General features: G+C 47.7%; 1 protein-coding gene across 2 annotated transcripts in view; it reads right to left on the reverse strand.

Moving 5' to 3' along the window:
* Positions 1 to 17084, reverse strand: part of MAP3K3 (mitogen-activated protein kinase kinase kinase 3) — a 45888-nt gene that overhangs the window by 11704 nt on the left and 17100 nt on the right. The window contains exons 6-13 of one of the 2 annotated variants that reach the window (XM_071577344.1): positions 16097 to 16210; positions 12294 to 12414; positions 7231 to 7364; positions 6346 to 6407; positions 4724 to 4791; positions 4508 to 4600; positions 3091 to 3282; positions 196 to 344 (exon numbers count right to left, since the gene is read on the reverse strand). In XM_071577344.1, coding sequence (XP_071433445.1) covers positions 196 to 344; positions 3091 to 3282; positions 4508 to 4600; positions 4724 to 4791; positions 6346 to 6407; positions 7231 to 7364; positions 12294 to 12414; positions 16097 to 16210 — 933 coding nt within the window. Of the gene's footprint in view, positions 1 to 195; positions 345 to 3090; positions 3283 to 4507; positions 4601 to 4723; positions 4792 to 6333; positions 6408 to 7230; positions 7365 to 12293; positions 12415 to 16096; positions 16211 to 17084 lie in introns of both variants that reach the window. The other variant, XM_071577343.1, reaches the window with a different exon arrangement.

The raw sequence follows: 17084 nt of genomic DNA on the forward strand, positions 1-17084 counted from the left end.
GAGAGCCAAAAACGAAGCCAGAAAACGGATTTTAGTTTCAGGCTGAAGTTAATAATACAGAAAAGTAGTTTTTAAATGACTCCTATTCTTCTCCACATGACTTGAAACCCTAGCAGGAACTAAACATGATGCCAGCTTCCAAGCACAGACAGACAGAGGCTCTGGCAGGGGTTTAGAAGCTGGGAGGGGAATTACCTTGCTTGTTTCAGGGCTCTCTGGGTCAAACTGGACCTGCTTGGCTGCCAGTTCCCTGCCTGTGTCCACGTCGTAGCAAAGGTACACGCGGCCGAAGGCGCCCTGGCCCAGCAGCTTCCCCCGGCGCCAGTTGATGGGAGCACTTGGAGCTAAAGGAAACAGGAAGGATTTCATAGAATCATAGAATGGATTGGGTTGGAAAAGACCTCCGAGATCAGCAAGTCCAACCCTTGATCCAACCCCACTGTGATCACCAGCCCAGGACACTCCGTGCCCTGGGCTGGTGATCACAGTGAGGTTGGATCAAGACATGATGGATCAAGACATGGTGGATTCTCACTCAGTGCCACATCCACAGAATCACAGAATGGATTGGGTTGGAAAAGACCTCTGAGATCATCAAGTCCAACCCTTGGTCCAACTCCAGTCCCTTTACCAGATCATGGCACTCAGTGCCACGGCCAAGCTCAGTTGGAAAACCTCCAGGGATGGGGAATCCACCCCCTCTCTGGGCAGCCCATTCCAATGCCTGAGCACTCTCTCTGCAAAGAATTTCTTTCTCATCTCCAACTTCAATTTCCCCTGGCAGAGCTTGAGCCCATCGTGCCCCCTTGTCCTATTGCTGAGTGCCTGGGAGAAGAGACCAACCCCCACCTGGCCAGAACTTCCCTTCAGGGAGTTACAGACAGTGCTGAGCTCAGGATTTCTCAGAATGCTGTGGAAAAACAAGTCTTGTCTTCCCAAGGACCTGCCTCCATACTGGGATTGAAGCAGTGGATTTGTAGCTGAAGGAACACCAGGCACTCTCCCAGGGTAAGGAAGTGGGTGGCAGAGCTCTGAGCAGGGTCCAACCATCAGACCCTCAGGACCTGCTGCTGGTGTCCCACTGAAATGGAACCTCAAAACATCCTGCAATAGGTACTACAGGCAAGTTACTGGGCGAAGTTGATGAAATTTCATTCCAACAGCAGGTGGATTCTACAAAACCACTACTTTAAGAGATGGTGCAGCACTTAAAGAGCATCTTCCAACCCTTGATCTGCAGTTATCACATGGATCACATGAGGAAGAGCTGCATAAGCCTTGCTAATCTATCCTACCCAGCTGGGAATGACTCAAGCTGCTGGGACAACTTGAAGGACATTATTGTGAGTTCTCTGCCAAGTGAGCTCAGGGTTCCTTCTCCTGTGGGAAGGATTTCACTGCAGAGCTCTCTCCAGCACAACAATTAGAAGACAAAATTCCCTACTAGCCAGTGATGAAGCAGGGGCTGTAAGGTTAGCACAGTGTGTGCATCTTCTTCAACTGCTGAACAGTCAGATTCCAACAAAAATATCCCCCAGCAGGAGGTTACATCCCCAGGGAATTGGGAGTCCTCACATTCCACAGGCAGCAGCCTCCTGACCCAGAGATTAATACCTGAGCCCAGTTTTCCAGGCTGCCCTAAATCCCAAAGCACATCACTCAAAAACTTCAGCTCCAACTTTGAGAGCAACACTACCAGACTCCTGCAGTGCAATGCATCCAATTAGGTTGTATCTAACAAGAAACTCTAAAAACAAAGCCAGGAACCAGCCATCTGGACAGTGTGAAAATATAGAAGAGCTGAGAGATTAGCTTTGCCATGTCTAATTTAATCAGATTTACTGCCAGTCAGTATTTTAGTGCAGCAAGTTTACTCTTCATTTTGATCCCTGAATTGCTGTATGGGATATCTGAAGTTCATCAGTAAGGACTTATGTTCTGTTTCTTTCTTTGTAAGAGAAAGCTGTCCAAAAAAACAACTCAGGGATGCTATTAAAATAGAAGTAAATCTTTCTACTAAAGAGCAAGTGAAATATATACAGCCCTCAAACAGTAAAATAAGTGTAACCCATAAGCCTGACTACAAATTTAATGTATCAAGAAAATAAACAAGCCTTGTCTGACTGTTTTAACAGCCCTGAAAAGATACAATGAAGTTTCTTTTACTTCTCAGCTGAATTTCCAGGCTTTCTAAAGGAAAAATGAACTCTCAGTGCATATTCTGGAAGAAAAAGGAGACATGACTGGTAGGTGACAGGTCTCAAAACACAGGCAGGTAACAATGTGGTTCTAATGGCTCGTTAATGTCAATTTATGGTCACATACTGGGTCTGGAGCTCATCTCTGTGGCCTTCCTTGCCCAGGAAAAGATTCAGTAAGGTTTTTTTTAATTCTTAGTTGAATTTCAAAGGCTTTCTAAAGGAAAAAGGAGCTCCCAGTGCATTTTCTGAGAAGAAAAAAGGAAATATGACTGGTAGGTGAGACAAACAGGTCTCAAAACACAGGCAGTAACAGTGTGGTTCTAATGGCTCATTAACATCAAATTATGGTCACATCCTGGGTCTGCAGCTCATCTCCATGGCCTTCCTTGCCCACAGTGCAGGAAAAGATTCAATGAAGTTTTTTTTTACTTCTCAGCTGAATTTCCAAGGCTTTCTAAAGGAGAAAAGAGCTTCCAGTGCATATTCTGAGAAGGAGACATGACTGGTAGGTGAGACAAACAGGTCTCCAAGCACAGCCAGGTAGGGATGTGGTTCTAATGGCTTGTTAAAACCAAATTATGGTCACATCCTGGGTCTGCAACTCATCTCTATGGCCTTCTTTGCCCAGGAAAAGATTCAATAGGTATTTTTACTTAACTGAATTTCAAAGGCTTTCTAAAGGAAAACGGAGCTCCCAGTGCATATTCTGAGGAGGAGACATGACTGGTAGGTGAGACAAACAGGTCTCAAAGCACAGCCAGGTAATGGTGTGGTTCTGATGGCTCGTTACAACCAAATTATGGTCACGTAGTGGGTCTGGAGCAACTCTCCACCTCCCTCCCTGCCCACAGCCCAGGGGGCCCGTGCCCGGCGGGCTCAGGGTGCTCACACTTGGTGGGGATGCTCCTCTCGGGCGCTCCCAGCGCGTTCTCGCTGTCGGCGCTGCGCAGGCGGCCGCGCGCGTCCAGGTACTGCAGCGCCAGCCCCACGTTCTCCCCGTTGGTGCTCAGCGAGCGGCTCGAGGGCACCAGCGTGAACAGATTCCCCTGGTGGCGCCGGATCCGGGGAAACGTCCTCCGGCCTGGGGGGGAGGGAGAAAGTACAAATAAATGCAGGGCGGTCTCGTGGTGTAATGGAGAGCACTCCAGACTCTGAACCCCAAGGACCTGAGTTCGAGTCTCAGTAGGGACCGTCCCCTGGCAGTTCAATCCCTCCCTGCCATCTGATCCTGTCAGACCTCGGATGCTCAGCAGGGTCAGCCCTGGTTGGTACCGGGTGCTGTGACAGTCCTGAGGACTTCCCTGTCACTGTCCAAGCTCGCTCAGCCGTGGCAAATGGACCTCAGGACTTAAACAGTGGGGCCAGTTCTGCACACGCTGAGCCTCACCTAAACAATCCACTGCACAGGCTGGAAGGCACACCCATGTGGGGAGAGCCCTTCCCAAATCCTCATTTGTGAAGTTTGGCCATACATACATACAAATAAATGCTCACAAGTGGAAGGTAATGGATGGGGGTTAAGCAGCAAGAAGGGAGAGATAAAAGCCAAGTTCTGCTCTGCTCCCATGAAGCAGAACCTGCTGCCAAACAGACGAGATATAGCACAAATATAGCAGCTCAGGGATGTGCTGCCTGAGTTCAGCACAGCTCTGGATCACTCCCAAAGCAGAAGGCAGAGAACACTGTGTAATGCCCTCAGTGCTGCTGTGCAAGATCTCAACTTGCCTTCCAAAGCAAAAATCTGGTTTACAGGCTACCATACAAGCTCAGGGGCTGGTTAACGGTGACTCCCAGAATGACTTTGTAGATAATGTGCCTGCACTTGGAAATAAAAGCCATAAACAAAGATTATGGCGACTTGCACCTCGTGAAATTGGGAGAAGTTGATTTGCATAAAGCCATCTGACGAGCAGAGATGTGATTCTTTAAGTGCCTGCTATATTTAAAAGACCCAGAAGCAAATCTGCATTATGAATTGGCAAAGCATAATGAATCCTCAAGGCAGGAACCCACTCTATATGGACCAGGCTAATAACTATGTCCACTTACCAGGCCCTGACCAGCCTGGATATCCCCAGAAAGGACAGAGCAAGCAAACAATTACAGAGTAAATCAAGAATTACAAACAACCATCAAGGCTTTCCACGAAAACACGGCATCATGCACAGTAGCATCAACTCCAGCACTCACTGCCAGGGCCAGGGCACTCCCAGGCTCTTCAGCTGGGAGTTGCACTGATCTGTAGAGGTTGCCATTGCCTCCCCTGGGTGTTCCAGGCTGGAAAGGAAGGTGTGAGGACCACTCACCGTCGCTGTAGTCCTTGTGCTGCATGGAGACGTTGTAGCGCCGCGGGTACGTGCCCCCTTTGCCCGCCTTGTCGTAGAGCTGATTCTCACGGTCTGGAAGGAGAGGCAAAAACACAGGTGAGGCTCCTGCAAAAAGTCTAACTTCCAATGACACAATTTTCCTGTAAGAGCAGGTTTTTAGGGCAGGCAAGAGCAGTCTTGGGCCCAGGGACATACCTGAGAACTCCTGTCTATTGTCAGGAAAGCTTTGTGCCCTTGACATCCGTGACTTCCGAAAAGAAGGACTAGGAAAGAGAGAAGGCAAGAGTAAGTTTTGCTGTCTGCTACAGCAAAACCTACAAGGGCTTTAAATACAAGTGAATACATTTGCAGGTGGGTAATGGTGACTCTCAAATCCATGTCCCTGCCATGATTTTGTGTTACATCTGCAAAGCTAAAGCCAGGTAAGGCCCGGCTAACCAGACTGTTTCCCAGTGTGGGCAGTCAGCCCTTCTGTTCAGTTTGAGCTGTTTATTCAGTGTTTCCCCAGTCTGTGGTATAAGATTCAGTGACTCCTTCAGACATGGGATGTGGAAGACTAAAGCCAAGGCTGAGAAGACCAGAACAGGGCAGCACTTGCAGCAGCTGCTCACAGGGCAGTAGAGATTTACCACGAGGGGCAAGAGTTCCTCTGATGAGAACTTGGGTCCACTTTCCTCTCTCCAGCACCAGAAGAGCCTAAACAACAACACTGCTTGCAACCCAGTAAGCAGAGCTCCTCCAGCATGCCTAAGTAAGGCCCCTTGCCCTGCACAAAGTCTTTAACAACCCAAGAGATTGCACAAACTCTACCTGTGCCAAAGCCATGCTATTGGCACTTTGTTAACCAGTGCAAATGGAGTAGCCTCAGACAGCTTTCAGGCTCCCAAATGACATTCCCTTCCTGCTACACAAAGAACAACAGCTTTCCCAGATGATGCCCACTCCTTATTCCACAAATAACCAGGAAGGCTTTTTATTGCTTCCCCTTCACTTAAGGCAGAGAAAGGGGAGGGAAGGACAGGTCACTAATGAGCAATGCCCCCACAGTAAATGAATCCATGTACACACAGTTAACTGCAAGTGTCTCCTTGTGCCTCCATAAACTGGAGGAAGGGAATGGCTACAAGTCCAAACCTCAAGTGCTTGACATAAAAGCACACATTACCTACAGGAATTAGCTTGGAGGAATCCTAAAAACATGCTGAAGCCCAGTATTACAGGTGCTGGGCAGCCACAGTTGCTGTTCAGGTTAATAGAACCTCTGGCTCCCCATTAGCATCTCAAGCAACACCAACAGCAAAGCAAGGGAAGAAAAAGACCCAGAGCATCAAACTCTTCACTAAAGAAAGAGCCCCTCTATTTACCTCTGGAAATAGTTGTGTATCTTGCAGGACACAGCAATCTAGTGCAATGCTCTATTTCTGTAACCTTAGAGTAGTTTGGGGTATTTTTTTGTTGTTTTATTTTCTAAGTGAACAAGTAGAGTCTTGTCTAAAAGAGATTTAAATCCCCTGCAGCCAGATGTTCTCTGAGCATTGGCTCCACACAGACTGCTCACTTCAGGACTTTGTATTTATAGCATAAAGCCACTGAAGCACCAGTTTGTTGGTCTATGGTTTTGCCAGAAAACAAAACAGCCTTAAGACATAGTTAATTCTATTTGAGAAATATATTGGGATCTAGGTAGGAAATAAGTTCTTATTTCTCTCCAAGAAAATTTATGAGATGGAAAACAGACTTTTGCCTGAGTACAACTGGCATTTCAATCTGAGCTCACACATTCCTACCAGTTTGTACATTTGTACCTGTCTGCTGACCTGTCCAAGGACTGGCAGCTTCCTGACACGGAGTTTTCAGCACTGCTTAGAGGGTCCAGCATCTGCAACACAGAAGAAATCACAAGGCAGTATCAGTGCAGTGCAGTGCAGTGCTCAGGAGAGGCTCAGAGCAAGAGGATCACAGCCCACAGCTGCTTGTCTGGAGGATGTCCATCAGAAGAGGGGAGTCCAAGACTATTTAAATGCACATTTCTCCTTTATCTCCCACAGAAATCAGGTTCATACCAAATCTGAGACACTGCTTTAGGTGTTGAATGACTCTGCTGTGAAAAATGGAAGTTTAAGTCAGCCCTGTGGTGCATTTTGATCCCAAGTGCTCCAGAACAGTCTCTGCTGGTGCTGCTGCATTGCTGCCTCCACCTGCAAGTCGCCCTCTGGCCTCACTTCCTACAGTTTTCAATGGAGAGCAGAGTTTCAAAAGCAAGGGGGTCACAGAAACCAGGCAATAGGAAACCTGACACACATGTGTGGCAGCCCCCAAACTGCTCAGCCAGTGGAAAGGCAATGCCCAGTACACACAGCAACTGCTTCTGGCAGCACAAAGGCTTTGAACTTATATGGCTACAATTTGAAGCAGTTTAAATGCACAAGGCAGCAGTTTTAGAATCCTAGAAAAGTTTGGGTTGGAAAGGACCTTAGAGATCATCCCCTGCCATGAGCAGGGGCAGGTTGCTCAGAGCTCCATCCAATGTGGCTTTCAGCACTTCCAGGGATGGGGCAGCCACAACTTTCTGGGCCATTTGTTCAGTGCCTCACGGTGCTGATGAGCAACCACACACTCAGGAGTGAAAAAGAGGGCCCAGATGCCAGCAGAGCTCCTTAACAGCCAGACTTGCTTTTCCCCAGGCTCATGCTCATACTCACACACTGCTCGTTGGTCTCTGGGATGAACTCCCCTTCGCTGTTGATGCTGGTGTAGGAGCCCTGCCGAGCGATGCGCTGCTGCCGCTCCGGGACGTACCCGGGCGGGGGGGAGCTGCGCCCCGTGTTCTGGGAACCTGGGCAGGGAGAGGGACATCCTGAGATTGATGCAGCTGGAATGGCACTGCATGTGCATGCACACAAAATCACAGACTCATAGAATGGATTGGGTTGGAAGAGACCTCTGAGATCATCAAGTCCAACCCTTGGTCCAACTCCAGTCCCTTTACCAGATCATGGCACTCAGTGCCACAGCCAAGCTCACCTGAAAAACCTCCAGGGATGGGGAATCCACCCCCTCTCTGGGCAGCCCATTCCAATCCCTGAGCACTCTCTCTGCAAAGAATTTCTTTCTCATCTCCAACTTCAATTTCCCCTGGCAGAGCTTGAGCCCATCGTGCCCCCTTGTCCTATTGCTGAGTGCCTGGGAGAAGAGACCAACCCCCACCTGGCCACAACTTCCCTTCAGTGCTGAGGTCACCTCTGAGCCTCCTCTTCTCCAGGCTGAACACCCCCAGCTCCCTCAGCCTCTCCCCACAGCACTTGTGCTCCAGTCCCTTCTCCAGTCTCGTTGCTCTTCTCTTCTCACTTGGGTTGGAAGAGACCTCTGAGATCACCAAGTCCAACCCTTGATTCAACCCCACTGGGATCACTCTGGCACTCTGTGCCCTGGGCTGGTGATCACAGTGGGGTTGGATCAAGACATGTTGGATTCTCTGTCCCTGGAGGTGTTTAAGAGGACACTCAGAGCCACATCCAGTCCCTTCTCCAGCCTCGTTGCTCTTCTCTGGCCCCGCTCCAGCCCCTCAATCTCTTTCCTCAACTGAGGGGCCCAGAACTGAACACAACACTCAAGGTGTGGCCTCCTCAAGGCAGAGTCCAGGGGAAGGGTCACTGCCCTGGGCCTGCTGGCCACGCTAGTTTGGATCCAGGCCAGGATCCCATTGGCCTTCTTGGCCACATCTCCTCCAACATCAGGCCTCCCTGACCACAGTAACTCCAGAGTGAACCCGACAGACTGGACAGCCACAGAATCACGAGAGGCCACGTCACCTGCACTGACATTTAGACACTCCATGGTGACTGGTGAACTCCTAACATTCCTGCTCTGCCCAACCTCTTCTGCTCAACTTTCTGAGCATCATTTCAGCACCTCAGGGAAGGCAGAGGATTTCAGGGATTCCTGGCTTTTGGGCATGAACTTCACTGCTTTGCTAATCTCCACTAAAGAAAACACTTGTCAGTGCAACTCAACTTTATTCTAAGTTTGCATCAATTAGTATAATTTACCCTGAGTGACAGCACATTCCTGCTAGTCAGCATCAGCTGAGCAAGTTATACTGAGTAATTTCAGTGTCACATGGGAGCACTGTTATCTTTGGAAATAACCCCAAAATTTCTGGTTTACTGAGTGAAAAATCAAACTGCATCGTCAGTTTGGGGAAAACCACATGGAGGTCAGCTCTGCAACTCCTGCTAATTAGATGAGACAACTGGACGGACACAGAGTATGTTTAGGGGCCAAAGGATGAGAAAAACATTTTAATCATCTGTTAATGGCACTACTTAAAGCACTTCTGTTGTGCTACCTACTGAGAGAAACATCAGCCCTAGGATTTTTTTTTCCTAGCAGATCTCAAAGAAGATGAAACTTTAGAAACAGGAAGAAACAGAACCCCTTTTAACAGTGACTTATCCACCTGCAGCTCCCACTGTGAGCTCCAAGAACTGCTGTGGTCCAGCCAACCTATTCGAGGTCACCCATGGAGTCAGGGACAGCAGCTGAGGATCAGCTGTCAAGCTGTGCTCTTTACAACTCTGCCTTTAATTAACTGTGTGTACTCAGGTGCTGGGAAAGATGGGTAAAGATCAGCAAATATTCTCCCAAGGAAAATATTTTCTACTGAAGTTGCTGTAATAAAGAGTGAGGGTGAATGCTGGCAGAAGAGAACTGAAAAGCAGAGAAGACACCTCTGAGAGGGCTGAAAAGCAGAGAAGACACCTCTGAGAGGGCTGAAAAGCAGAGAAGACACCTCTGAGAGGGCTGAAAAGGAGAGAAGACACCTCTGAGAGGGCTGAAAAGGAGAGAGCACAGCTTTGAGAGGGCTGAAAAGGAGAGAGCACAGCTTTGAGAGGGCTGAAAAGGAGAGAGCACAGCTTTGAGAGGGCTGAAAGGCAGAGAAGACACCTCTGAGAGGGCTGAAAAGCAGAGAAGACACCTCTGAGAGGGCTGAAAAGCAGAGCACACACCTTTGAGAGGGCTGAAAAGCAGAGCACACACCTTTGAGAGGGCTGAAAAGCAGAGCACACACCTTTGAGAGGGCTGAAAAGCAGTGCAGGCACTTCTGAGAGGATTTAAAAGCAGTGCAGACACCTTGGAGAGACTGCACAAAGCAAAATATGCTGGCATCACTTCAGGGTGCATGTGGGGTGAAGCACACGAAAAACCAAGATGAACAGAATCACAGAACCATTACAGGTGGAGGGAGGAGACCTCCAGGATCACCGTGCCCAAGACACTCAAGTCCATAACCCACTGCTCAGAGCTGCCACCTGATTGTCCAGCAGCTCCACGGGGCTCCTGTGGGCTCTGCAGCCAAGGGGGCTGAGGCCAAGGCAGAGCTGCTGTGGGGCTGCCCCGAGCCTGGCAGAGCTTTGGCTCCTTCCCACACTGCCCAGGCTGGCACGGGGCAAGCCCAGAGCGAGCCCAGGCCCCCCTGGCACTGGCCCAGCCCTGCTGGGGAAAGGCCCCCAGCCCCAGGCAGGAAAAGGAAGTCGGCACTAAATCCATGTATATCAAAGGAAGTGAGTGGAAAAAACACAAGTGCTGCCAGAATGCTTAGCAACTTTTCTTTTTTTTTCCTTCTCTTTTAAATAAAAGTTATCTTTACTTCCAAACCTCTGAGCTGGTGACAGCAGGCTCGAGGCCTGTCCACTCTGGAGGACAGGAACTCCATGGATCTCTGCCCTGCCTGCAGAAACCTTTTGTGCAGCACTGCTGTGGACTTTCCCTGCATCACGTGGTGAGAATAGGAGAGTCTCTGTGCCTGAAACACCAGGAAACAGGGCCCATTCCTTTTCCAAATCACAGATAGGAAAAGAGAAGGATGAAGAAATGGATGCAAGACTGAGCTACTGCCAAATTACCAGCAGACCCCTGACAGAACTGGAACTCTTCAGAAGTAAGTCTGGTACTTTGACATGTTCAGAAAATAAAACTAATGGTTTCTTGACCATGAATGACAGAGAGCATCCACAAGCTGGGATAAGAGGAAAGAGCCTGCACAACTGGGATACAGAAGGGGCCCCTTATTACTACACAGTTTACCCATGACAGACACTCACTGTAGTCTGTTGGCTTTGGCACCATTATTTGGATACCTCAGAATGCCAATAAAGCAGAAATATATATATTAAATAAAATATTTTTGGCATTGAATTTGTGTGTGAAAGAAGAACTGTGGTGTTCAGACGTGCAAGGACAGCACTGCCTTCTTCCCAGGACCAAGGAATGTTGCTTTTTGTGCATATTCACTCCAGACTGGGAAGGATGGGAAAGCTCCTTTTGTCCCTGTCTCAGTCACGTATTTCACAAGCTGTCAGCCCTTCTTTGTTTGTTTGCTGCTTCAGAGAAGCAAACTGTGCAGAAGGGATCAGCAGACTCCTGACAGGATACAGGCAGGTTTGTCAGACAAGTCTCACACTGAGAACCACTGGTGGAGTTCTCAAGTCCTTCCCTCTGAGCTCACTCTTTACCTCTGGCCACAAGAGTGGATCCAACTCTGGTTTAACCCTCCCAATAAGGAGACTGTTCTAGTTTAATCACATTTATTATTTGACACTTAAATTGCATTGCCAATACAGATCTAAAATCCTGCAGTAATTAAAACTCAAGTGTACAGAGTTAATAAAAGTGAAGCCCTGCTTTGCCACAGAGAACTTGCAAACAGAACAGCTCTGCCATTCCCAGCTCCTGGTCCTGCCCTCCTGACTTGCATCACTTGTCCTCTGAAGCATCAGCCCTGACAAGCCCCAAAATAGCTGTAGTAACAAACAGAGTCATCCTCTGCTTCTGCTTCCAGCAGAATTTCCCTGTTCTCACTTCTGAAGCAGCAGCAATTTACACAGAACACCACCTGGATACTCCCCCACCTTCCTCCTGCTCTGTCACTGCTCACTGACCTTCACACCAAGGAGTCAAATCCTAAATCACACATTTTTTAACTCATATATCTTTGAAGCTGTTTCAGATGTTTTAGTTTTTGATATGAAAAGTTAACAGCTTTGAGCATCCTCCAAGCCCAGGTTTGAATAGTGCTGCACAGTCATACAGATGGTTTTAACACTGAAACTGGGAGGAATCAGACAAATCTACCAGAGATAGAAGTAATAAAAATTACAGGAGTCTTACATGGACCTTTCCACTAAACATGAGTTCACTGAGCTAAGAGAAACCCAGAGGAAATGAGACAAGGTGTATATTACTATGATTATATTACTTTTCTCATTATCTTTTGTGCACCTCTGACATTCATCTTGTGCTCTACTCATCTGGTAATTCCAGGAGTGGAAGGTCAGGGAGCTCAGTCTGTAGGGCACTGGTTGGATATGCAGAAGTAATTCCTTGATTCCAAGGAAAATGCTTCATTACAGGAGTCAGGAGGGATTCCAAAGCTCAACACAAAAAAAATTCAATCTATGTTTCATGAACTGAAATTGCCAACCTAAATAAAAGTCTTAATGGACTCACATCAGCTCTCCAAATTGTTAACCACAATGGCTCTGGCTTTAGGACACCCCTCAGCAGCTCCTCAGCTGTTCAACAACTTCACAGGGAACTCAAATATTCTGTTGTAAACAGAATAAGAGCTTTTGAAAATGAACTGCCTTGTCCTGGAATAACCTTTCAGTTTCTCCTGGCTCTCATAAATGCTGTACCATAAAGACTAATGCCCAACAGACACACCTCACCAAAGCAACCCTGCAGAAGGGGCAGGAATACTCACTGACAGACAGGTGCCTGGTCCTGGGCTCTGGCTGCTGGTAGGGTGTGCTCACATCCCCCACAGACTGGGAAGTTTTAATCCTGACTTGCTTGGGCAGTCCAGAATGGGGTGAAGAACTGGTCTGTTGGGTAAAATAAAGAGAATAAAATGCAATGAGACTGAGGAGCTCAAACAGATTGGTCACAGTTCCAAAAATATCATTAAGTTTAGTAGCAAGAAAGTAGCTGAGCACCAGTTCTAGAGCCTGAAATCTCAGCAACTCCAGGAAATTCACACTCAAAGGCAGCACAAGAGCAAGGTATGTAGTTATGGTGTGAAAGAAGAGTCAAACAACCAGAGCAAGGTGCTGTCCAGCCCCAGACTGAGCACAGGGTTTGAAGGTCTCAGTCTGTCACCAACAGGCACCCAAGGAGCACCCAAGGGACTCAGGTCACCCCTGACACCACAACACACAAGAACCTGCAATTTCCAGCAGAGAGAAATTCTGAATCCTGCACTCCTTCAGCAGCAACCTGACACCCCACAATCTTTAACAAGTAAACTCACAATTCAGATCACCTAAGGGAAAATAAATTCTGGAGACTTAAGAGATGCCAAGATGAATTTATTCCTCCTTCCATGAAATTACAGGAGTATTATCTAATTAAAGATCATTTTTCCACAGTGCCTTCACCTCATGCAAAGCAGGAAGAGGAATGAGACACATCAAACCTCTCCCAAACAGGGGCTCAATACCTACAGACACTTTCAATTTTAATCCTGACCCAACAGACCTATTTTACAAGAGGATAAAATATTCCCTTCCTCTTGTGTTACAGAATTCACCTAAACTTATTTAATTGAGATGAACAGAACCACAGACACTCTGAGGAAATTAATTCTGACCTGTGCAAATTATTTCAACATGACTGGCAAACAAGGTGTGAGGCCACACAGTCTGAAATTATAGTACTGAATAGCTGCTCATTTAATAATTACACTCATTTGCAAGGAGTGAGGATTTAATTCCACCATGAAATGGTTTGTGGGAGCTGAATAAAGTGTGCAGAGATCACCTTGCTGAGAGGGACAGTCTGGCTTTAGGTGTTCAACTGCACCAGTTCTCTCTATTAGTTACTCAACAGAAAGAAAAGGCTGCCAACAGCCATGAGCTGCTGGATGGAAAAAAGCACAGTGAGCCACAGAAGAGGCACAAGAAAATCCACCTGAACACTGTTCACAAACAGGCTCTTGGTACAAGTGACACTGCTGTAAAATTCATTTGCTTTCTCTACATATTTGTGCCTAAGTCACAACATCACCTTTCCATCCTCAGAAAAAAGAGCACAACCAAAACAAAATCTGCATCCTGTGCTTCAGGAGAAATAATGCTTCCAGCTCCTGCAGTGGGATGAGGTCATGGAGCCAGGGAGCTGCTTCAGGCTCGGGGGCTTCACCCCACCGAGGGCTCTCCTGTCAGGAGCTGCAGAGGAAGCTGGAGGGGAAACAGTGGCACTTACTGAGGGCTTTGCTGTTTGTTTCTGCCTGGAGCAAAAGAGGAAAAAGCAGCTACAGGACACCAGCACAGGCCAGGCTGGTGTGGGGTGAGACTCACTGAGTGGGTCAGGCAAAGGTGGGGTGAGATTCCCTGAGTGGGTCAGGCCAAGGTGGGGGGTGTGGGGTGAGACTCACTGAGTGGGACAGGCAAAGGTGGGGTGAGATTCCCTGAGTGGGTCAGGCCAAGGTGGGGGGTGTGGGGTGAGACTCACTGAGTGGGACAGGCAAAGGTGGGGGGTGTGGGGTGAGACTCACTGAGTGGGTCAGGCAAAGGTGGGGGGTGTGGGGTGAGATTCTCTGAGTGGGTCAGGCAAAGGTGGGATGAGATTCTCTGAGTGGGTCAGGCAAAGGTGGGGTGAGATTCCCTGAGTGGGTCAGGCCAAGGTGGGGGGTGTGGGGTGAGATTCTCTGAGTGGGTCAGGCAAAGGTTGGGGGTGTGGGGTGAGACTCACTGAGTGGGTCAGGCAAAGGTGGGATGAGATTCTCTGAGTGGGTCAGGCAAAGGTGGGGTGAGATTCCCTGAGTGGGTCAGGCCAAGGTGGGGGGTGTGGGGTGAGATTCTCTGAGTGGGTCAGGCAAAGGTGGGGGGTGTGGGGTGAGACTCACTGAGTGGGTCAGGCAAAGGTGGGATGAGATTCTCTGAGTGGGTCAGGCAAAGGTGGGGGTGAGACTCACTGAGTGGGTCAGGCAAAGGTGGGGGGTGTGGGGTGAGACTCACTGAGTGGGTCAGGCAAAGGTGGGATGAGATTCTCTGAGTGGGTCAGGCAAAGGTGGGGTGAGACTCACTGAGTGGGTCAGGCAAAGGTGGGGGGTGTGGGGTGAGATTCCCTGAGTGGGTCAGGCAAAGGTGGGGTGAGACTCAGTGGGTCAGGCAAAGGTGGGGGGTGTGGGGTGAGATCCACTGAGTGGGTCAGGCCAAGGTGGGGGGTGTGGGGTGAGATTCCCTGAGTGGGTCAGGCCAAGGTGGGGGGTTTCATCTCACACCTGGTTTGCACTGACAGAGCCCTGGACAGGGGATGGTTTGACTGGGGTAGCCCAAAGCTGAGCCCACTTTTTACAGGCTGTTTCCTGACAACACAGAACTGAGTCTGAATCCACCAGATCAAACACTTCTTGCCAAGTATTGTCTTCAGAACAGGCAGCAATAAATACTCAGGGAAAGGGCACAGGACAAGGAACAGCATCATTCCCTCCTACACCTTCCTGGCTTTGGGCATCCTTTGGGAAAGGGTTGTTAACACTCCTGAAGGTCTTTGTAGTTACATTAACAGGAATTATCAAATTAAATAATACTGAGAAGTTAATTTAAGTTCTCCTGACAGTTCCAGCAATGACAGGTGTGATTATTTCAGGTTTGACTCCAGCCTGCAGAGCCTGAATAGGGATGAACATCTGAGCTCCACAAGCTGTTACCAACAGAGCAGCTTTTTGTGTCACACTCTTCAGGAGAACTTGGTAATTTGCAAATCAAATATCTAAGCTATCAAGGCTTTTGGAAAGTTGAATGACCTTAATTCTGAAAAAAAAAAAAAAAAAAAGGTATTGGTTGAGTGAACTGTTTTCCAGTCACACATCAGGAATAAGGAAAACTTCTGAGTCTTTTTGCCTTCTTCAGCTTGCAGATAAATTAACTTTTTAGAATGGGCATCTCTGGGCTTGATTTAAAGATTTACCTCTCATAATACAATCTTTTTCTGCTGGAAAAAGCAAACTACATTGACATTCACTGCCACAGCCACCTGTGGTGCAGGAGAGTGAACCAAGAGAATGAAACTCATCTTGGGGGTGAATGCATCATTATTAGCTAAAGGCAACTCAGTTTCCAAAAAGTAAGGCTGGATTTAATGCTACAGAGCTGAAAACTCCCCAGGCTTTTCACTCAGGGAAACAGTGCTGAAGGCTTGTCTTGAAGGACAACCTGTGCTCTTACAGGCAAAACAATTACACTTTCACCACTGCTATTAATCAAAGGTAAAAAAGTTCCCTGCAAATCAAACTCTTTTTAAGTGTTTTCTGACTACAGGTGCTTGATATAAAATGGCTTTCATATCACAGCTTAAAAAGCTTCAAGGTTTTAGTCCCTGAACAGCTGCTGAAGTCAGTCAGGAAAGAAAAAACCAACAACAAGACACCTACAGCTGAGCCAGAGCAAGGAGGATAAACACAGGCATTTGTGTCTGTGAGCAGTGATTGTCCTAATCATGGTGTTTCAGAGTCTTAAGGATAAAACCCTTCACTCTGCTGCAGCCACAGAGGTTGGTACCTACATGGTTTCTGTCCTGGGACAGCAATAATATCCTCAGGCTTTTCACATTAGAGCTTCGGTCTAAGAGATCTACAGCTTTATCCAGGTCATCTTGGTTTTTCAGAGGAATTGAGAGCTGCAAAATAAAGAACAGGAAAAAAAATCATTAGAAAAGACAGAAAAAAAAAGTTTATTTCCACAGGTATTCAAACAACCAGAAGAATATCAGAATATAAGACAGGATTCTGACTGTTCAATCATTCCATGAATTTTCATTCCAATACTGTCCCACTGTCCCCTTTTTAATGAGGTTTTCCTCCCATGCCAGAGAAATGGCTGATCCTGTGCAAATTTCTCTAAAGCACCAGCCACAAAAATATTAATTGCCACCTGAATTTGCTGTTTGCAAAGAACAAGTCAGAGACTTGTCAGCCCCTGACTCCCTGATGGTGGTCTCAGAATACTTATGAATCCAGACCTAAGGATCAAGTGGAAATTGGGATTCAGACAGAAGGAAGAAGACAAAGACTTTGAAAGAGGGAATCAAATTAGAATTTACAACTTGTAAGACCCCATGAAATCAGGCTCAGACACCCCCTGTCCTGCAGCCCTCTCACATCTCCAAATGGAGTGTTATTAACCCTGGGGAACCCTCATTTTTGTCCCACCCTCACTGGTGAAGGGGGTTTGGCATCTCTCTCATTAGGGATGCAGTCACAAACAGTGGGAGGGCAGCACCAAAACAATAAACCCAAGGAAAATCCAGTGTGTCCAGGGTGAGAAAGCCACCAAAACACTTCAGCTTATTAACATGGACTACTCAGTTCCTCAGAGACAAGTGCTGTTGCCCATGGCACTGTATTTCAGCAATGACAGTGCCCACAGTCCCCCCTGTCCTGGACTCCCCTTGTTCTCTGGGCAACACAATCTCCTTGGATAAATATCAGCCTGCAAGAGTTGCTTTCAACAACAAAATACTTCAAATGCCTTTTTAACTTCCCCAAGAGAGT

This window comes from Pithys albifrons, chromosome 25, assembly GCF_047495875.1.
Source record: "Pithys albifrons albifrons isolate INPA30051 chromosome 25, PitAlb_v1, whole genome shotgun sequence".
NCBI lineage: Eukaryota > Metazoa > Chordata > Aves > Passeriformes > Thamnophilidae > Pithys > Pithys albifrons.